The sequence below is a fragment of the Juglans regia genome, chromosome 16 (assembly GCF_001411555.2).
Source record: "Juglans regia cultivar Chandler chromosome 16, Walnut 2.0, whole genome shotgun sequence".
Taxonomy (NCBI): Eukaryota; Viridiplantae; Streptophyta; class Magnoliopsida; order Fagales; family Juglandaceae; genus Juglans; species Juglans regia.
Window position 1 is genome coordinate 24,154,354 of NC_049916.1, and position 22,783 is coordinate 24,177,136.

A 22,783-nucleotide genomic window follows, 5' to 3' on the forward strand; every position below is an offset into this window, starting at 1 on the left:
ACTTCATTGAGTCACTAGGAGACGTTTGGATTCGAAGATGACTTAAGATGATTTGAGATGAGTTGAGATGGATTGTGAATAGTAATGAGATGAGTTGTGAATAATAGTGAGATTTATGAGTTAAAATTGTTGAATAGTAGTGAGATGAGTTGAGATGAGCTGAGATGAGTTGAGATGAGCTGAGATCACTTACGAATCCAAACGAGGCCTTAATTGCAGATCAGGTCCATGCTTTATGATGGTGAGTAAGACGAGTAGAAGCAGAATCATTAATTTATTAATGCTAACCACCTTTTATTAATATTCCTTTCCAAATAATTCTGGCGATAAGTATCTATGATCCATCACTAGTCGATGCACATTTCCCTAGCTGTCTACCTTTGTAACCTGCATGGTACTGCCGAGGACGATGAAAATTTCAGCAATCATCACCAGGCTTTGTTTTGCTATGATCCATCTACTTATAAATCGGTGAAGAAAGCATATATATGATCATCAGGATTTAATTTTCTAATACATTTGCCTAATTAGTTTAATAATGATCCAAGTTGATCTGTAGAAATTTTCCTAAAGATCACCAACGATTCCATGCATGGCTTCAACTTTCGGTTAAATTTTTTTATAATGAATCCCCAAAGCTCCCCGGATTTCACCTCTGACCGAGGACACAGTCTTTTAGATGATGAACAATGATAGGACATGATGAAGTAAAGGTCTTTTGATTCAGAGGAGAAACTAGTGAGCATCGTTTAAAGCTTCTTTTTTTTACTACCATATGTTGTTTTCCCAAGAAACATTGTGTGATTGTGAGACCGGAGACGTGAGTTGATGACAGATTAAAGAAGAACCAGACAAAACCCCAATAACCAAAGAAAATGGAAAGGATGAAAGTGACGCAAGGGACTTTGAATGTATTGCAAAAATGTTGGATGCTAGACATTGATGATGAGAAGGAATATTGTGAGGGAATCTAATAATCTGCCATGCTACAATTTCACAGAGAGTTGTCCACTGCTCCCTCCCCGATATGAAATAGGATGTAACTTTTGTAAGAGCATGCGAAGCCAGAAAGAAAAAAAAGTCCCATGACTTTTCAGTTAAAGCTTATTTTCTTTCTCCTCCTTTATTCTCTAGACAACAAAATAATGATATGAACATGGGCGACATGCTTGGAGCTGCTAGCTAGCCTCAAATTACCGTTTTAGAAACTTTATTGTACTGTATATGCAAGATCATGATGGTTATATAATAACTTCCCAAAAGACAAAAATGCTGGTTTAATCCTCATGATTAACATCAAGAGGGGAATGATTTGTTGTTTTCTTCTAAATCATTCCAAGTTGAGAAATTTTACAAAGATTATTGGAATCAGGCAACAGCAATTAACAAAATCATGACAAGATTAAAAGTATCAATTAAGTTATGTTTGAATGTCAAGCGATCTCATATAATCTTTAAATAATAATACTAGTGAATAATTAATGAATAGTAGTAAACAACCTGAACATCCTAAACAGATGTTTTGTTGAAGAAGTGGAGATTTGCTCAAGCACTACATAAATCCCAGTTCAAACATCAATTTGATCTCTCGCTTTAAATAATAAAGTTTGGATAGAAATGTTTGATGATATTGATCTAAATGTGTGCATATATAAAAAAAAATAATGCTAAATACAATTTTAGATATGTAAATCTCGCACACTCACTTTAAAAAAAGTGAGATTTACTATTAAAAAAAAAAAATTCATGTAAATTTTAAATTTGTCTAATTTTTTTTAAAAAAATAATGCATGAAACTTGCACATCTTAAAATTACAAATATTATTTCTCATATAAAAAATATTATATGCCTCGATTTTTCATTTGAGCTGATGATGATGACAACCCCTTGAGGGGTCCTCTAATCTCCTTTTAATACAAGAATAGAGCTCCTATTCGTTCCCTGTAATCATCAATTTTTTTAACACAGATGATTAAACGATTCAGTTACATTGCATTGAAGAATGGGTAAATCTCCAAACACAAAAATATCGAGGATTTTGAAGGGTTATTTATCATGTTAAGAAAGATGGAACGAGCAAATAATGTAAATGTAAAATAGCTGCGGCTTTTATAATTTATAGAGGCCTCGGAAAGAATTAAAAGGATCGGCAAAGCCAGGAATTTGTCGTTGGATAGAATTTATAGAAAAAAAAAAAAAAAAAAGAATCTTTGATTTTCTTTTATTTCCTTCTATTTCACCAATACGATTATTATACGAATGTGAATTGTGAAAGAATTTGAGTCTACCATGGAAAACTATTACGTCCTTTTGTCGAATCATTCCGGGTGTCGAGGCAACAGTCAACGTTGTAGTGTCGACAAAGGGATGTCGCAACAGGATTTTTTTTGTGACGAGGTTTATAAGAGCATTTTCTCTACAAGTTTAAAAAGAAAGCACACCGACATCCTGTCGGTACAAGCATTCCAAGTGGTAGGGACCACAGCCTCAAAATCTATCAAGCAATCATTTCACTTTACTTTCAGTTAATTTCAGTTAATGACACGAAAACATAATCCATTATACATCCCACCAAAGCTATTCGGGACTCCTTTCTATGGTATTTTGAGTGAATAAAAAGTGTTGTTGAATCCTTGTTTTTCAAAATAATATTTGGATAATACAAAGATAAGATTAGATGAAAATAATGCAACATAAGAAGGAGAAAATTTTAATAAAAAAACAACATAGTTTTTCCACAATTTAACAACCATTTTTATTTACGTAAAGAAATATCACATGAGAAAATATAGACAATCAAACAATAACTTGAACAGAAAAAGGATTTCTAATAGCATTCGTATTTTCTATCTAAAACCACTAAATATTTTAGATTTTCCAACTATATTAATAGATTCCTTTTCATAAAATTGTTGGTCGACTTAAATTCATAAGCATTAAAATGCGAGCCTGGTGCCTTGGTCGAAATGTCAGGTCCAAGGCTCATTACTCCACCTGGAGTGGGAGTCCTGCAAACATTTATGATTTTTCTGGTTCGAAGGATAAGGGACCGAGAGGGTGAAAAGCATGCAATACTAGCCATATACGAGTCCAAACACGATTCATCTACCTCTGAAACAATCATGATTTCTACTCCCAACCCCCCCAATGCCCCTCATGGTATGAGAAGGAAAACCATCAAGTTCTAATAACTGGATGATAAATTCAACCACCAAACTGATCAATTCCAAGGTGGTCGTTTCTCCTCCCTCAAATTGAACAGGTACCTCTCAAAAATGACAATCGGTTTTAAAGGATCTCTACTTTCGAACGCCAAACATGAATACCAACTAGCATCTAGAAATGTGAAGCACAAGACAATGGATTCTTTCTTAAACCAGCAAGTATTTCATAAAATGTGTGTATAGAAACAAAATCAGAGAGAGTAAACATCAAAATGAGCATCTATTTCACCACTTGCACAACCTCTACTCTGTCCCAGCCAAGACACACTATCAGTGATAACCAAAAACATCAATATAGAAGAGAGACCAAAAAGAAAACCAACCAGCAATCCATCTAAGAAACTAATCAGGTACTAGTTAAGCCAAACAGATTACTACGGAGTGACCCATAAACATGAACGCCAAACCAAAAGTGGGTCATCAAGAAACATCCTCGAAAGAACACCACCTATAAAAAAAACAAGAAAGTACATTAAATGTGTGAAAAAAACACACTAGTAACCAAACCACAACCGATCAACGAGCGCTGTTGGGACACTCCCTAGCGAAATGCCCAGTCCCCCCGCAGTTGTAGCAATTGCCACCGCCGCCGCCGCCAGCGCCTCCGCCGCCAGCGCCGCTTCCTCCCTGATAACAGTCCCTTGCAAAATGGCCGCTTTCACCACACTTATAACAACTCCCTCCACCGCCGCCGCCACCACCGTAGCCACCGCCCCCATATCCGCCGCCGCCGCTTCCTCTGCCTCCCGATCTGGCCCCACCGTACCCACCACCGCCACCATAACCACCACCGCCACCGTAACCACCACCGCCGCCACCATAACCTCCACCACCGTAGCCTCCACTACGACCACTTCTCCCGCCACCTCCGCCTCCACCTCCGCCACCGCGGCTACCCTGGACAGGACCTTCAGCTGGGCCCGTGACATCAACGGCCTTGGTCCGGCCATCATTTCCGGACTCGATCTGGTACTCAACGGCCTCGCCTTCACCCAGACTCCGAAATCCGTCGGATCGGATCGAGGACTGGTGTACGAAGACCTCCTCGCCACCATCGTCGGGGGTTATGAAGCCGAACCCCTTCTGGTCATTGAACCACTTGACCGTCCCGCTGAGTCTCTCACCCATCACCGCCGAAACAAACCCTAGGGATCACACACCGAAACAAACCCTAAATAACTTGGAAGAGCGTGTGATTTTCGGCGCTTTGGATGTGGGACTACTTTATATGCACAGCCGCTGAAACGAGAACTTGGCTGTCAATGCCAGGTCATCTTCATTAATTAATTAATTTTCTCTCACTATTTAATTAATAAAATACTATCGAATAGAGTGAATTTAAATAAAATATATATATATAAATTTTGAATTTTATAGATTAAATTTTATTATTTAAATAATATAGAGGATGCTTTATATAGTGTATGTTTAGAATTGGAATAAGAAATATAGGTTATAACTTTAAAACATAAAGCTTAAATAATAAGATTTATTTATAAACAAATTAAAAAAATACTTTCTGACATAGAAATGACAATTATTTGATTTTTTGAAAACTTATAATCATGTATTTAAAAGTTTAAAATTTGTAAGTATCTAAAAGTTATAATTATTTAAAAATTATATATATATTTTTGTCTATTGATAATCTTTTTAAAATTTGAATTACCTTCATATTATTCAAAAATATAAGTTTAATTATATTTTTTCTCAAATTTAGTTTTTAGCTTATTTAAGATTAAAAAAAATACTTAACATATAACATCCATGCAATTTAATTTTTTCATTAAAGAGCTTTAAAGGTTATTTTAAATATTTTTTAAGACTGTTAACGCAATCCCAAACAAGCTCTAAGAATATATTCATATGAGTAGGGCTACATCAGCCCGAAAGTCCACCAAATAGGCTAAAAGTATTTTTTTTTTATTTTTGATTTATTTTATTTTATGTATTTTTTAATCATCATAAACATTTATAAAAAAAATAAAAAATTTACAACATTATTAAAAAATACTTATTTAATCACTAAATAAAAAAAATAAAAATAAAAAAGTTTCGAGATACATCTTTAAGACATATTTTTGAAACATTTAATATTTCTGTATTCATATTTATAATTTTACCTACATAATCATTAACGATGATAGTCAGTTATTGAAATAATTAATATTTTAAAAATTAAAATTTGAATTAAAAAATTAAATATCATGAGACAGATATTCAAATAATGTATTATTATGCGTAGAATCATACGTACATTAATACTAAAAAAATTAATAAAATGATACTTTCAGTCAATGCATATTATTATACTTAAAATTTTACATGCTCGCTATATTTACTTTCCAACTTCCCATTGTGATTTTCGTGAGGTTAATTGGTTAGTTTTTCCCTGTTCGGGGAAATGAATCCCAAGTGACGGCTGTTAATTCTCCGATAAGATCCTACGGTCTGGATGAGTTTGTACAGACTGATTTTGCACCGTACGATTGGGTCAGGTGGGACGGTCAGTTTTCTGTGAAAAAGTAATTCAACAGTCAACACATGGGTACGTGGGGACGTTGATATCAAATGCGGTGACAGGGTGTGGTCCGGGTCGGTCCCTTTCTGCTATAAAATATTAAATAAATAATTTATTAAAAAAAAAAATTATTCATAATCTTCTTATCATTCTATAATATGACATTAGATTATAAATTTAAAAGTAAAATATAATGAATAATTTCTGATCATCTAATATCACATCATAAAATAATAAAATGATGATAAAAATTACACTGATGAGTAGCATTAGTCTTTATTAAATCCTATTCCATTTTGAATAATGCTGTTATGTTGTTTTATGTTATTTTTTCTTTTTGATTGCTCATATATTTATTTCTTTCTTTTACTTACTAATTAAAAAAATAACTAATCATTATTAGAGCATCATCATTGGCTTGGCCAAATGCATTTTTAAAATTTAGTCAATATCACACTTTTTTACATTTGCTTATTCCATTTAAATTAAATCCACACATTGGATTAGTCATTCACTCTCTATATAATAATAAAATATTATTAAATTAATAATTTTTTATTTAATTTATTTGTATCACATTTTATAATTCTACAAATTTAATATTAATAATAACTATATTTTAATTAAATTAATATTCAAAAAATCATATATTCAAAAGTGTTAATAACAAAAAATATTTGATTAAACTCATCTAAATTTCTTAATTACAAACCAAATAGTTTTTTTGCTTTGAATGATAAACTAATATTTTAATATTTGCTTGGTGTGAGAAATTAGTATTTTAATGTTTAGTAAATCAATTGTGGTTTTTCATCTTTAGCCAACCACTGTAGCAGAAATCCATTTTATTTTAAATTTAACCAATCCAATGTGGGTGTTTTTTACATCAATTATGTAAATTTTAGCTGACTTTCTTATTTGGTCAAGCTAATGTGAATGCTCTTAGTGTATCAATGTATTTTTTTTTATTTTTTAAAGATATTTAAATATATTAAAGAAATATAAAAAAAATTAAATTTGTACTAATGAATCTAATTGGCTATTATTTTATTTAGTCTTTAATTGGCCTATTCCCAACAATTACAATGTCATAGGTTTCCACTCCATCATTACTATGCCTTTCTTGTCTTGTTAACTTGTATTTATCACTAATTTCGTTCTAATTTCTCTTATACTTTTAGATTTTTAACTTAACATATTTAATCATTGCCTTATAAATATTTACTAGCATGACATGGTTTTTAAAAAATTTAAGAAAATGACACTTGGCACCCATTCAACAGCTATCAATAAAAACATTTTTTATATTCTTTTTTAACTTCGTATTTTTTATAAATAAGAATTAAGAAGTCGTTTTCATTTAATAAAATCCGAAAAAAAAATTATTGATGGATGCCAAATGGGATGTTCCTTAGCATAAATAAGTTTTTCACTCCCCATAACTATGCTATTTTTGTCTTTTAAGTTGTGTTTATTACTAATTTTAACAAATAAAAATTATCATAATTTTAAGATACAATTTCATGAACGAATATAGCATTTGAGTAATTTTAATGATTAAATGATAATATCAATCCCAACCTATTGGATCAGCATATTAAATGATAATATGGCATATGTATTATCACTTAATAAATACTGTGTGATCTCTTTGTAATTTTAGTATTTCATCTAATTTATTATTGGTACATAGCCTTACTATAATACAATGTGTTTTGTGACCGAAAAAGTTAATAGAAAATCTCGAAGAAAGTCTATTGTGACAAAAAAAACTGTCCCTCAACCGTCATAGTATCGCCGTCATAAAAAGTTATTTTGTGATATTTTACTATTCAATCGCAAATTCTTTCTAATGGTTTGTGACTATTTATTCAATTAAACATTCAAACGTGAACAATTTTTTTTTTTTACATTTGGTCTTCATTACAAAAAGTACATTCAAGCGTGTTAACAAAGTTCTAATGTTATTGAACTTCAAAAGTATGAACCTATATTCGAACTTAAGGATAGCATAATGTTTAACGTGAACTTGATAACATGATTCGAACGTGACCTTGGTAATATTAGAACGTTATTAGTTTAAACATTCGAACATAAATTTGATAATGTTTGGACATAGACATGACAAAGTTTGAATGTCAATAATTAATGTTCAAGCGTGAACTTAAAAATATTCTAATGTTTGAACGAAAACATTATAATTTTTAACGTGAATATGATAATATTTGTACATCATCGGTTTTAGTGTTTAAACTCATGACTATATATATTTATATATATTGGAAGCCTCAAGGTGGAATAAAACACAAATTTCATGTTTGAACATTCATAAAGCACTTGTCATAAAAAATTTATAGAAAAAAGAGCAAGAGAAACTATTCTAAACAATTGCAACAATAATGAAGATGAGGGCAACAATGCTAATTATATATTATATATATTGTTAAAATTTATGTAAACATACATAGCAAAAGAAATACCTTAAGGATAATCAGTATAGTTGTTCCACAAGTGAATTTAGTGTTCAAATCTTTTATTTCTCCTTCACCAGTGTGTGAGTGTACTACGTAGATAAATCTAGAGATATACTCAATATGTACACAACCTAAATATTTTCACTCACAAAACAAAGAAACTCGCAAGATGCCAAGATTATGTCTGTCAGGGATGAGGACAATCAGTCCTCGCATAGTAACCGTTGGTTGAGACCAGCCAACGTTACAGCATAACTCCAGGCATAATGTCTGGAGTAATGCCAGGTGTTATGCCTGGCATCCCAATAAGGGTGCCCCCTGCTTTATTACATCTTCCACTCGTGCATAGTAAGCATGTCCTGAATATTTGTCTCTCGTCATGTTCTCTACCTCGTCCATACAAACAAATAGGTTGTGCGACCACCAAGTATACCTGGAAAAAAAAAATTGTGTTGGAACACTATATTAAATCTCTTATAGAGAAGACCAGCATAGCAACATCTCAATAGTGTCTCGTATGGCCTAGACTCATTCGATCGCATCTAATCAAGCATATTCGATCCCTCTTGAGTTTTGTTTTTCAGAACAGAACTGTGCTTTAATTTCTTCTAAGTTATCACGATATGTTCACAAAATTTGTCATTACCAATTTGTAGCACCAAAGTTTGACGTAAGCCAACACAACTGGAATAGTCTTCCATTCGCCCTCATGTCACTCAATTTTAGTCTAATTGTTTTTCCAACAATACCTCCTTAGATCATATCAAACATGATCATAGACAACATGCTAGAGTAGCAAACATCAGAACCTTCATCTTATGACATTGTCAAAAGTCAAGAAGTGCATTTAAAAATAAAATATAAGACTCACGCAGTGAAGAAACAGGGAACCATTCATTCACTTTTATATCTGGTCGCAGGAGCACATGTAGTATGAAATACATGCTACGACGGATCTCTCTTTCTCAAAGAGCATATGTCCATATCAAACACCATACAGATCTTAGTCTAGACACAATTTCTGCATCTAACTCAAGTTTCTTCATTTGCTCGCCGCCAAGGCACCAAAGACAATCTCGCATCTGGCTTACTATAGGTTACATGGATTGTAGGGTGTCCATGCATGGTTTTCTTAAATATAATAAATCTCATCTTAGTTCTTACTAAGACAACATATCTTTTTGTGTCATACTTATCCATCTCTAGACAAGTATTTAAGTGACACAATATTTCATCTTTGCTCGCTACCTCTTTGCAGCGCCAAAGGTAATCGCTCGTGTGAATGAGTTGATCTAAGTCTGTTAATGTACCTTGTGTGTGTGTATAATTCATGTAATATTATAAAAGAAAATTGAAAGAAAATATCACATTGCATTAATATCTCCAAATAAAGTTTACATTACTGTGTCAACTGAATTATAATCACAATCTACGCAGTCTTAAACTCCTAACATGAGCCATAAAAGTGTCTTTTGCTATTGGCTTTGTCAAGGGATCAACAAACATGCGACTCATAGATAGATGTTTCAAGAACACTTCATTTTGTGCCACCATATCTCTTATGTAATGATATCGGATATCAATGTATTTAGTTCTTTCATGATATTTTTTATTCTTAGTATGTGCGAGAGCAGCCATCCTGTAGCAAAAAATCGTCACTGAATCAGAATAATCTGTGCCGATATCTAGTTGCTGAAGAAACCTCAACCAAACAACCTCTTGAACCGTTGTTGAACCTCTGATTTCTCCTTCACTCAGTGTGTGAGTGTGCTACATAGATAAATCTAGAGACACACTCAATATGTCCACAACCTAACTATTTTCACTCACAGAACATAGAATCTCCCAAGATGTCGAGGACTGATTAAACTTGCATGGTAATCGTTGGCTGGCCCTTATGACCGGCCAACGTTACGGCATAACTCTTGTTATGCCTGGCATCCTAATAAGGAAAGTCAAAGGGGCACGCCCATTAAGGGCGCCCCTACTTTATTACACACACACACACACACACACACACACACACAGATATATATATATACATATTGATCTACAAAAATGAAAAGGCAAAATAAAACCACATTAATTAACTAGATCAATGTTTCTTGAGCAAAATTGTTCAATTAAATTTTATTGACCTAATGGAATCCTCTTGTACCTCTAGACTGATAGAGCTCCAACCTACTTTTGGCTTCAGGTAATAGCGAATCAATTAAAGGTTCTTCAACTATATGTGCCTGCTTTGATGTCCACTCAAGCACAATAAGCACATCTTCTTGTGCAAGTGTCTCATTGTCGGGTACTTGCAATGAAATAAAACATAGAAGAATAACTGTAGGGATTTGGACCATTTGTTCACCAAAATAAATTCAGTGTTTAGCTCCTCCTACATCTATGATGGTTTTGCAGTGATAATCATGGAGGAAATTGTCGATGCATGCAAACTTGCTCAGTGAAATAGCAACTTCCATGCAAACCTTGGGTTTTCTTTCGTCAATTAAGCAGCTTCACCAATGGCCCAATAATTCTTGTCTTTGTTGCTTTAAAAGTTCCTACCAAGTTTCCAATTGATTTGATGCATGGTAGGAGGAAATTTGAGTTGGACGCCTCTATAATTTCAAGAAATTATTCAACTACAGTTTTGGTAGTCAGGGAAGTAGGCTTGAAAGTAGAGCGTCTTAACTCAGCATTTTGCTCGGCGACTGTCGTGATCTCCATCAATGCCCCTACTAAATTGGATTGGACATTGTCAGGTCCTTTTTCTAAGAGCACAACAAAGCATAAAAATGCTCTTAATTCGGTGATGCTCCTGTAACAAATAGATACGTTTCACTTGCACAACTACATTAGGGCTCTTGCCGCCATTGCCTTCATCTGAGCCTTGGTAGTTGGATCTTCAAACTCCCTCCCCTTAATGCTAGCACCTGGTAATGTAACATATTGCTGTAGGTGATGGTGTTGTTGTCTTGTATTGTCGTGATTGGTCTTTGCAAGGCCATGCAGGTGTTGTGTTTCATGGTTTTGTGATGTTTGTGGTTGTGAATGGGCAAGAGTCTTGCTTCTCATAGCCATGGTGTTTGTAACCACATCGTGCATCTGACTCGAAGTTTGATCTCTTGTTGGGTGAGCAATTTGAGCATTAGTAGTCTTTGTTTTCCTTTTTATCATTTCGGGCTATTACTTGCCATGACAACTGAATGTATAGACATTTTTTGTTTGCTTACAATGGCATACTTGCTATGTTCTTGAATGGTCTCGAAGGCAAGATGACTAACCAACAACCGAATTGCATTGTTTTGCGCAAAATGGTCTTGGCATTTGGGGTGATGAGCAGCTAGCTTTGAGATTGCCCAAGCCACCATATTTTGGACCTTCATGTGCCCTTCTTTGATGATTTTCGCAAACATAGAGCAAACCCCTCCATTTCTAATATGTTCGAAGCTTTCTAAGTCGCGACCAAGTAAGCCAATGGCCCTAGCGGCATTCTCTTGACCTTCCATTTGTCATTCTTTAGCAATTTCAAGAGGCCTCTGACACCACCTTCCTCTATAATAAGCTTACCGTATCAATCGTTATCTCGAGCCGATGACACCAACGAGGCAGCCGCGTCCGAGCGATCTTCTAACGAAGATTCATTGTGTAGAAAAGCAATTTGCTCTCATATGAGGCAGAGAATTGGCTCGTTGGATGCTATTGGAGGAAGACCCATATACTCATCATCGCGATCATCCACAGAGGCAGACACATAAAGAAGCCATGACACATCACCTATTGAATTCTCGAGTTGCATGGATGTTTTCCTAAACGCTGCAACATGGATGATGGTGAAGACTCTTTTCATGATGCCATTGGCATGACACTTTATAACTAGCGCAAGGGCTTCATTGAGGACCTGTTCCATGTCATCAATGATGCGACGTGTTGGGACGCTCATAAAGGTCATTACTAGTTCTCGCCACCTGGTGTAAAAGGGCTGCTAACCTCTCAGTCTTAACCTTGAGGTTTGAGCAATCATGTTTGAAAGAATGTGCATCGTTGACTGCCTTGGTTACCTTGTCTGCCAATTGTATTGGTCATGCCAGGGTCTGTTTCACGATGTCTGCCATGGCCTAAGCAGACCCAACATCAAAACACGTCGGATCCCCTTTTGATCAATTACCCTATAAAAAAAATAAACCCAATGGTGACTGAACGTTTCCTTTATCCAAAGAAACCATGTAGAGTTGTTATCATGTTATGACATCAACACCTAAATACATCATAGGTTTAGATGTCTATGTTTTGATTTTTTCGTGAAAGCTACAGGGGATTAGGTTTGAATTTGTCTTTATGTTTGCGTACATGGTATAAGGTAGTCAAGGGATTCATGAAGGTGGTTGTTTGGGACGGCGGTGCTGCCAAGTTGCCAACATGATGTGGAGTGGAGGAGATATATATTGGTTGACGGTTAATCATTTTTTTCTCCCACTTTTTATGTAGACACTAAAAAAACTACCGTTCTTCTCTTGATTATTTGTAGAGAAATGATTTGTATCAGTCTTAAATAGATAAGTTTCATGCAAGACTTTATAAAAAAGTAGATCACACCTTAAAAAAGTATAAAAAAAACTATTCTTTATTAGTGTGACCCACTTTTTTACAAAGAGTTTGTATGAAACTTGTCTATTTGAAATTTGTACCTAACATTACTCTTATATATATCTGTATGGCAAATTGGTTGGTCTAAAATCATGTTGGGAATTTTAGCAGTAGAGGAAAAGGAAAGTCCTAGCCCATTCAATATGCCATTAATTATTTTCATGCAATACAATCTAAGGGTAATTAATGGTGACGCTTAAGCTTGAGGGGAAAAATAATAATGATATCACACAATATATTTCACAATATATTTCATAATTATGTTTCAAAATGGAATATTTTTTAATTAGTTGTGTAATCCTTTTCTAAAAAAAAAAAAAAAAAATTACACAAGACACCTAAAAGGAATGTTGAAATAGCTTGGGAGCAATAATATTACTCTTTATTTTAAGTTTATATTATACGCCACATTTTAAGAAGTCATTGATCTATTTCAAACATGCCAATAAAATCAAAATGAAGTACAAATAATTTCTTTTATGAATATTGTTGGTAGTGGTTAGGAGGGTCGTGTCATAACTTTATGAACATAAAGTTATTTATATTATAAAATAAATTTAACGTATCATATAAAATTATATAGATTTATGAATTTACTTTTATAAAATCTTTTAGTAACTGTAGAATTTTAAAAAAGACATATTAAAAATCAATTTTTTAATCAGCGCACTTTATACTGAGAGCATTAGCATTGGCTTCATCAAAATTATCTCCAAAATTTGATTAAAAATACATGTTTTCCATAAATCCAAAACCACCCTAGCCATATTCTCACATTAGATTAGCCATTAAATTCATCAACATAATAATATAATATTTATTATATTTTTGGGACACTGGATAAAATCACACCTTTCTATACTATTATGAGATCAGGTCCGCTTTGGATCAGTCAGGCTACCTTTTTGGCCTTAACAACCTTTAGTGACACATCAACAAGTCTACCAAACCAGCATAAAGCTTATTACACTAGATCGATTGGAGACCTTATTTTTTTTCCTGCCGATATTTTTTCAACCTTTCTCGAAAAGTCTTCAAGTTGAATCTACAAACACATCTCCTACCCTCCTTCCAAACATTGAAGATCATTCTGTGACAAGGTAAGGCTAACAACAACGGCAAACTTGGTAGCAGCAGCTCATCGGGAAGAGGCAAGCCATCTCCTCTGTCTATCAACTCGATTATTCTCTCTTGCCAACTTGTTTGCTTTTTCTATCCTAAGTACCAAATTGCGTAAGTATTGAGCATTTACTGCCCCTGTACTTTGAACCATATTAGAGAAAACACTTTCTTCATTTGACAGCAGTTTCTTTGGAATATCATATTCTAAAACTTGAAAAATGCATGAATTTTATATCAACAAAGAAGCTAGATAAAGCTAAAGACTGAAGGTCAAACAAAATCAGCTTAAAAAATGTAATGGATTCTCAAGTTCGAGTCTTGACTCATTCAAACTTTCAATATTTCTCATTATCAAACACAATCATTACAAAATAATAATAATAATAATAATAACAACGATTATATTATGAGTTTTGCTGAAAGGTGGGCGAGGGGCTGCTGCGATTCTGTTTTGAGTTTTGCCGAGTGGTGGCCGACTGGGGGCCGGGGGGGAACGAAGAGACTAAGATCTGAGATTCTGAAGTGTGAGAGGTTTTCTGCTGGGGTGCAATCACAACGTAGCTAAAATGGAAAGTGTACGTGGCACGTTTCTAATTGCTTTTTGGGGGTTGACAGTCGGACCGTTTATAAGATTTTCTCTTATGGGATACTGCATGCACGAAATTGAAGAATATTCGTATAGATTAAACATTCGTTGGAGATTAAACGTGAATACAAAAGTCCATTGGAGATTAAACGTGAATAAATAATATATTTGTTTGGTGAACAGTAACTCTTCAAATTTGAAGAAACTCATCTATTTACTGTAACTCAAAACTTCCCACTTATCCCTTTGGCTAATTCAATGCAGCTGGATTTTGATGAATTTTATTATATTTTACATTTGGCTAACCTCTTGATGAAACTAATGACAATGCTCTAAGGTAATTTGTTCACATAAAAGCCAAAAATTTATTACACAATGTGAAGACTAGAGAGGATGTCAAGTTTAATAAAATTGGTTTTATTATAAAGTAGATTAGAAGAACGGAGTGGATTTCATTTCCACGTAACTATTTAGAAAAAAGTGAAATCTATAGTAAAAAGTGATTTATAAAAGGGCTGTGCTGCGCATCAGCCGGAAGCCGCAGCACATCACAGGTAAATTTTTTAATTTTTTTTTCACTCAATAGAGAGAGTGTGCGGCGGCTGATATGCACAGTAGAATTTATATTTTTTGTTTATAAAATTATTTTTATCATAAATATATATTTTTTAAAAAATAAATTTATAAATTAATATAATTTAAAGTTGTACGTTAGAATATAAAATAATTTTTATTATAAAATAAATATGATGTATTATATAAAATCATATTATACCCAACTTTTATACGAAGGCGACTTGTGCAAATAAAAAAAAAAAAAAAAACCGCATCTTGCTCATTTCTCATTTCTCACTTTTTGCTACACCGCTTTCAATCAAAACCGAAAGTTTATCACACAAAGTGAAGAAATGAGAGGATGACACCCGCCCGTACATATACATATATATAGCCTTCTAAATCGAATGCAGCTACCAACACTGATCGGTCTCCCAGTTCCTCTTAGTAGATGCCGCAAACCCCGACATCGCCGTCCTCATGGCCGTTGCCGATGTCAGCGCCGAAGAACCGTAATGCCCTCGACGATGCCTATAAATTTCTCTATCGTAACAAGCACGCTTGTCGGGGTCGGAAAGCGTCGAATACGCTGCATGGATCTTCATGAACTCGTTGGCTGATGTTTCTTTCCGGCCTATGGCCACCACATCAGGGTGACACATTCTTGCCAGCCTTCTATAGGCGGCTTTGATCTCGTGGCAACTCGCGCTCATGGGGATCCCAAGAACCTCGTACAATGATGCAGTGGAAGCCATTTTTATCCGTCTGAGGTCTCCTTCACCTCCTCCGACCTGTCTCTGTTTCTGCTGCGCAACAAAAATGGCTACGGTTTTGTGTAGACGAAATATAAGACAAGGTGGTTTTGTGCAAGGCTGTTGTTTGCTGAAGTGGGAATCGAACTTTGAAGTGAACAATGCTGGTGGGCGTTTATATATATATATATATATAGAGAGAGAGAGAGAGAGAGAGAGAGAGAGAGAGAGGAGAACATAGAAACAGGGTGAAGAGAAAGTGAAAAGGTTGATTGTTCTTTATGTACACATAGAAGACGACATTATCCAGCGGATGCCGTCTCCGATGCCGAGTCAGCACTCTGATATTGTGGATAGGCTTGCAACTTTTTCCGTTACTCATGGTCCCAATTCATTTTTAACTTCAATTTGTTGTTTCTTTGATTAACGCTATATTTGAGCAGCGATCACTTTATTATTATTTTTTATTATTCAATATATATATATATATATATTTTATTACCATTCATATATCATCTATATCACTTCAATACGCAAACATACCCTACGAGAAGGTATATAAATTCAGTTGAAATGTGCTATAAAGTAAACTTCAATATCTCGTATATTTTTTTTTAAAGAAAGTAAAATTTATTATTAAAAGAAATAATTTTTTTTACATAAATTACATTTTTTTTATTTTTTTAAAAAAGTGAATAAAATTTACATATTTTAAAATTGTAAATATTATTTATATTTTAAAATACTATTTTGTGCTTAAAATTGGGATCTGTACTGCTCACGTACCATATTTGATACTGTGAATTTGGCTCAAAATTATAGAAGCTATTTGAATAAGAAAATTGCAATAAATCTATAACTTTAAATCATTATTACGAATGAGACACATTTAAAAATAATATTATCTGAATTTTGGCGATCGCATTTATTTCATAGCAATGAGTGCATCTTCTAAAGTTTCAACTATAATTATTACAGCAAAACAGCCGTTGGTTTGGTGAAATTTTCCCCATGATAGTTCTCAATATTTATTCACATGAATTCATCATTGTTTTCATATTCTGGTTGCAATGAAGTTCTAGTTTGGTAATCGAGAATACTCCACTATTATTTATTATATTATTATTATATTTTTACATACTTCTTGTTGAGGTCGTGTTCTGTAGCTTGGGTAACTCTATGTTGTTGAGGCTCGGACTGGTTCCTGTTGAGATGAAGAATGGTGTGCTCAGGATCAGTGGTACTTCCGATGCTCAACTCAATTTTAGTGACGGAGATGAAGAGATAATATCTTAAGAAAAGTTGTAGTAAGAATGCATGTAGATCTCAACCTCTTTTTTGGTTGTGGGAGGAGTCTATTTATACTTGATTGTTTAACCTTCAGGGTAGTGGGTGTACTGCTCCATATGGGATAAAATGTCCATGTCGTCCACCTATCGCATCGCAGGCCACTCAAGTCTGATAGTGACTGCTTTTGACACAAGACTCCATGTTGAGTGTACTGAGCCTCGGGACGCATTGAATGCGACGTGTCTGCCCCTCATAGCTCTCTCAGTCTCATTAATGTCGCATGACCTCAGCCATATATCCATGGTAATTGCCCTTGACACAAGGCCTTTGGGCCTCTCTGGTATGCTTGCCCTAACCCAGACCTCATATTTGGGCTCGAGCCCGGACCCTTCTCCTGGTCCGGCCCAGGGTGCCCCGTCCCTTCTCCACGTCTGGCCTAGGGGATAACACCCCTCACACTTTTCACTACTATTTAATATTTTATCATTATTTTTTTATTATTATTCACATAATACCTGAAAATATTTTTATATCCAAACGCAACCTAAGTTACGAGGGAAAAGAATAATATTATCAATTTTTTTTCCTATATTGGATGCAATAAAATCATTAAAAAAAATTAAATATTATTAATATATCTCATTCCAGCCCTTCAGGTTTGGCACCCCCGTACCTGCAATATCAATATATCACTGCCACGAGAGTCTATTATGGCGACTGCGTCAAAAACTTAAATAACCATAGGTTCATAACTCATACGATCGTCGATGCTACAAAATTCTTTTATTTATTTTTGTTTGAGAAGACCCAACGCCACAAAATCTTTTGTGGTCATCTTGTCGATTTAATAAGTACAAGAGTTGCTTTTACAGCTACTATAATATGGGATCGGTATTTTCTGTCAAATTTATAAACGTCTTCCAATTTCGACGTTAAAAGTTGAAAACGCTCACAAAGCCCTACGTCTGGACATGTAGCCCGTCTACGGCAAGGGTCCCAAATTCCCAATCCGATATACCGCAAGTCCGTAAATTCGGAAAAATGCCGAGCAAGAAGAAGAGGAGGAGGCAGCCGGAGCGACCCATGATCCATCCCCGAAACAAGTACTCGGAAAACCCACCCGATTTCGCGCTTTTGGCGTCCCTCTATCCTTCCTTCCAGTCCTTCGTCTTCTACACCCGCGATGGTCGCCCCAGAATCGACTGGACTGACTTTAACGCCACCCGAGAGCTCACCCGTGTTCTCCTCCTCCACGACTATGGCCTCCAGTGGTATTACATTAATGCGCTTGGATGTTCAAATTTTGTATGTAGTTTTGTTTGAAAGTTCTATTGTTTCTCCGATAAAACTGGGTTGGAGGGTGACTTTGCTTCAGTCGCGTTTATTGTTCTTTGTTAACTTTGAAAAACTGGTTATTATGAAATTCTAACTTGAACCCTGCAAACCTTAAAAGCGCACAAGTTATGTTTATTCTTTCTCCAATGCCATGTCTGTTGCAGTGGAGTTGCCAATTTTTCTTGGGATAATCATATGCACCCTTAATCTTTTACCTGGCTGTGTGGTCACTGATGATATGATGTGACCAATTCTCCGTGTTTGTGATGACATGTTACCTTGGTGATCAAAAATAGGATTTTTTTAAACTTATTAGCCCAAGTAGTTCTGTCCCAAATGATATACAATTCAGTTTTGAGGTAAACATTTTATGCGGTTTGTTTCTGCAGGCTGCTTTAACTTACGTTGAGGCAATGTTTGTTATTATGCAATTGCATCAAATGGTGAAATTTCATTGTTGTACCGGCCTAATTAATTTCAGGTGATTTACTTTGCTAGGTGGATTCCTGACGGGCAGCTCTGCCCTACAGTGCCCAACAGATCCAATTATATCCATTGGATCGAAGATCTTCTCGCATCTGACATTATTGTCAGGAATAATAACAGTAAAGAAAATGTGAGGGGTTTTGATATAGGAACTGGAGCTAACTGCATTTACCCCCTTCTTGGTGCATCTCTTCTTGGGTGGAGTTTTGTGGGGTCAGGTAGTTTTTCTGTTTTTTGTAGTTTGTGTCTATTAAATCTGAAGTTTGTATATTCTAATTTGTACTTTGTTTTTTTCCCCTGATCTTTTGATGCAAGACTTCACCGACATTGCACTAGAGTGGGCTAGGAAAAATGCTAAAAATAATGCACATATTTCACAACTTATTGAAATTAGAAAGGTTGAAAGTTGTGACGATAATTCAGTGGAAGAGTTACATGATGGTGAGTTGCTCTCTTGCGAAAGCAAAACAGAGTCGAGTGCAAGAAAGGTTACGGAGGAAGCGGTTCCTTTGCACTTAACTTCATTTGATCCGCTTGCTGATGCAAACAAGAGGTATCAGGGACCACCTGTACTTCTTGGTGTGGTAAGGGACGGCGAGAAGTTTGACTTCTGCATGTGTAATCCTCCATTTTTTGAAACCATGGAGGAAGCGGGACTGAATCCAAAAACTTCTTGTGGTGGCACTCCAGAGGAGATGATTTGTCCTGGTGGGGAGAAGGCTTTTATAACCCTTATTATTGAAGATAGTGCTGTTTTGAACCAGTCTTTTCGGTATTAGCCATGTCTATTATACCCTTATTATTAATCAGCCATGTATCAACATATTCTTTCTTAGGAATTTATATATATATATTTTTTAGGTGGTACACTTCAATGGTTGGGAGAAAGTCAAACCTCAAATCTCTTATATCAAAGCTTCGGGAGGTTGGGGTCACCATAGTAAAGACTACTGAGTTTGTCCAAGGCCAAACATGTCGATGGGGGCTTGCTTGGTCCTTTGTCCCTCCAGCGAGGAAGATAGTATCACCGCATGTGGCTGAGAAGAATATAATTTCTTTCATGCTTGAGGTATGGGTGCCTGGTTTTTCGATTGGCAGAGTGGGTGATGATCTGGTCCCCAAATCAAAGTCACCCCTTCTCTCTCTCATTCTGGGTACAAAGAATTAGAAAGTTAAAAAGACTAGGCCTAACCTGGGAGGTGAAGATATTATGGTATCATTGAATAAAACTTGAGGAATGCCCTTAGAGATTCATTTAGCCCCATATGATTTTATCACCCTTAGACCATTCCTGAAGATGAAAATGGTGTTTCCTTTCATGTTTATGCCTGAATGTTGTCCAATCTGAGGTTTTCTGTATCGTTCGTTAGGCTCGTACACGAAAACAACATATGTTCTTCCAAAATTGGTATGAAAATAGGGATAATCTAAGTCACTTCAGAGGTAACTATGAAAGGAAGATTATATTACCATATCTATATTAGTGATCAGTCCCACAAATGGTTCAAAACATTTTAAGCCGAGGTATGCATTGGAAAACTTGGTATTTTTACTATGTGCATTTGTGCTTAGGTTGGCATATGAGGTTTTAAATGCTTTAAATAATATCTATGTGGTTATTTCATATTTTATGTTTTTCTTCCTACTAGCATTACATCTGATGCGACATTGTTCTCAACTCCTTAGGGGCTTCAACGCCAATTCAGTGCAATCCATGTATTGCAATCAATTGAGTCTTTCTTCCGTACTTGTGGCGCATCCTCTGAATTGAATGCCTCCTCATTTACAGTTGATGTAAGTTCATGAATGTTGATCTATCTTAGCATCTGGAATAATTTCTGTATTATCATTGTTCTCACATGCAGCGCATTCTCGTTTTGTTAGATTACCGCATCGAATGATCACTGTAAAGCAATACTTAACAATGAGTTACAAGCTATTGATGAAGCTACAAGTTGTGAACATGTGCCAGAGACATCTAATAGTTCAAGCAGTCTGCACCCTCATTCAAATGGCTTAGGTTTTCGCATTTCGGTATGCTTACTTCTTTGTTTGACTTGATTAATGAGTTCGACCGTTGGAACACATTTGAAAGTATACAAACTTTATAATAACAGGTTTATCAGCAAATCCCGGGTACATTACTGGTGAAAGGATCACTACAGCATAGAGATAACCCAGTCTCAGGTTCTTTTCCCTCTGACTTCAATATGTCTCAAATCTAATTTTTGTCTTCGAAAAAGAGGTTTTTATTGAAGCATTCTGATAATTCTCTACAGTCTAATTGTTAAAAAGATGCTGGAAATATAGTTTCCAAATCAGCTATTCATAAAAACCCTCGTCTTATCAATAAGGCTGTGTGCATGTAAATCTTTTGCTGTGTCTATTCTGTTCTATTTGGGACCGTTTCTTTGTTAATCTTCTCTAGCCTATTTCTCACGTTTACAGCCTACATTCTTTTTTGTCCTCCCCCCAAAAAGCTTGTGACACCTTTTATCTTCGCGCTTTATGTGAAATGATTGCTGGTCTTTCTGGCACTAAAGTTTACAAAATTTCTCAGCAGCAATCACTCTTTTCTTGCATCATCATAAATTTGTGTTTACCTTTAATAATGCCTATTATTTCTTACAAGTATATGGGAAGCTTTATTAATTGGAGACTGAGGCGAAAAGACTCCGTAAAATTGTGTACAACGTGAGGCACTATATATTGTTATCCGATGTTGTGGTGCCATTCAAGCTATTTCATGGAACAATTTATAAATCGTGGGCTATGTTCTTGCAGGAGCATTCTCATTGATAATTCAAAGACTAGAGGAAGATTTGAAATTTAAATTTTGTAGATGAAAGGATACCGTAGATTTTGCCAGTGTGAACAGGTTACTACAATAACATTCTATTTGAGCAGCAATGCATCTTGTATCTTCTTTTTCTTTTGTTATAAACTGTTGTGCATTGTCTCAATTGGCTTGTTTGTCTTCTCTGTCATCACTGTGTTTGGAGCTATATCTTTGATTGGGATTACATTATCGGATTATAACATCCTTTGGATTTGATTGGTCTGGCCACTCTGATGTGTCATGTGTCGATTTATGCACAGGGACATTCATCTAAGAAATTAACCTGACCTCCAAAATGTCTCGTTCTGATTAATCAAGCCCACAAATACTTATGAGATGAAATTTCCGAGATGAAGAACGAAAGTGTGGTTGATGTTGATTATTACAACGGAATTGGAACGGGATTGTGTTGCTTGTGGTCACAATGCAAGCTTAGCTTAAGTAATGCTAGATATAGTTTTAGAGTGTGCAAGTCTCGTATAGGGCTGCAACCCGATCAACTCCCACCGGGTCTGGGCCCGACCCGCTACAGTTCACGCGCCAACCGACCCGACCCGCTACAGTACAGGTCTTTTTTTTTTTTTTTTTTTTTTTTTTTTTTTTTTTAATTATTAAATTGGTCTTCTATACATTGTACAAAACTATCAGTTCTCCTATCTATTACAAAACTCAATTCAGTTTGCTGCCCATCAAGTTTGCTGCTCAAGTTTGCTGCAAATCACGAGAAGGCCTATAAAGTGCTACAGAACCCAAAGTAAAAGCTGTTGCAAAACTATACCTAAAGACAAACATGTATTGGTCTACAATCAAATGCCACTCTTGTGAAGAACCAAAAAAAAAAAAAATTGGTATACCTGCACACCATAAACAAGAGAACCATACCATCATGTAGCACATCAAATAATAATGGCACATCAAATAATTCAAGACAACACAAAGTGGTTTAGTTTCTCTAACAAA

At 35.2% G+C, this 22,783-nt stretch overlaps 3 protein-coding genes and 1 pseudogene across 3 annotated transcripts; 1 reads left to right on the forward strand and 3 right to left on the reverse strand.

Annotated features, from left to right (window-relative positions):
• Positions 1 to 3,368: 3,368 nt before the first annotated feature.
• LOC109006583 (glycine-rich protein 2-like) lies at positions 3,369 to 4,434 on the reverse strand. Its single transcript, XM_018985911.2, has one exon. The coding sequence runs from the start codon at positions 4,351 to 4,353 to the stop codon at positions 3,742 to 3,744; it is 612 nt and encodes a 203-aa protein (XP_018841456.1). The 5' UTR covers positions 4,354 to 4,434; the 3' UTR covers positions 3,369 to 3,741.
• Positions 4,435 to 10,358: 5,924 nt separating this feature from the next.
• On the reverse strand, positions 10,359 to 12,326 carry LOC109006582 (annotated as a pseudogene).
• A 3,070-nt stretch (positions 12,327 to 15,396) lies between these two features.
• Positions 15,397 to 16,037, reverse strand: LOC109006581 (chaperone protein dnaJ 11, chloroplastic-like). Its single transcript, XM_018985910.2, has one exon. It carries the CDS (start codon positions 15,874 to 15,876, stop codon positions 15,535 to 15,537), a length of 342 nt encoding a protein of 113 aa, XP_018841455.1. The 5' UTR covers positions 15,877 to 16,037; the 3' UTR covers positions 15,397 to 15,534.
• A 2,059-nt stretch (positions 16,038 to 18,096) lies between these two features.
• Positions 18,097 to 21,971, forward strand: LOC109006580 (RNA N6-adenosine-methyltransferase mettl16). Its single transcript, XM_018985909.2, has 8 exons — positions 18,097 to 18,434; positions 18,997 to 19,202; positions 19,300 to 19,756; positions 19,846 to 20,053; positions 20,671 to 20,778; positions 20,869 to 21,018; positions 21,102 to 21,171; positions 21,769 to 21,971. Exons 1-8 carry the CDS (start codon positions 18,205 to 18,207, stop codon positions 21,828 to 21,830), a joined length of 1,491 nt encoding a protein of 496 aa, XP_018841454.1. The 5' UTR covers positions 18,097 to 18,204; the 3' UTR covers positions 21,831 to 21,971.
• The last annotated feature ends 812 nt before the right edge of the window (positions 21,972 to 22,783 follow it).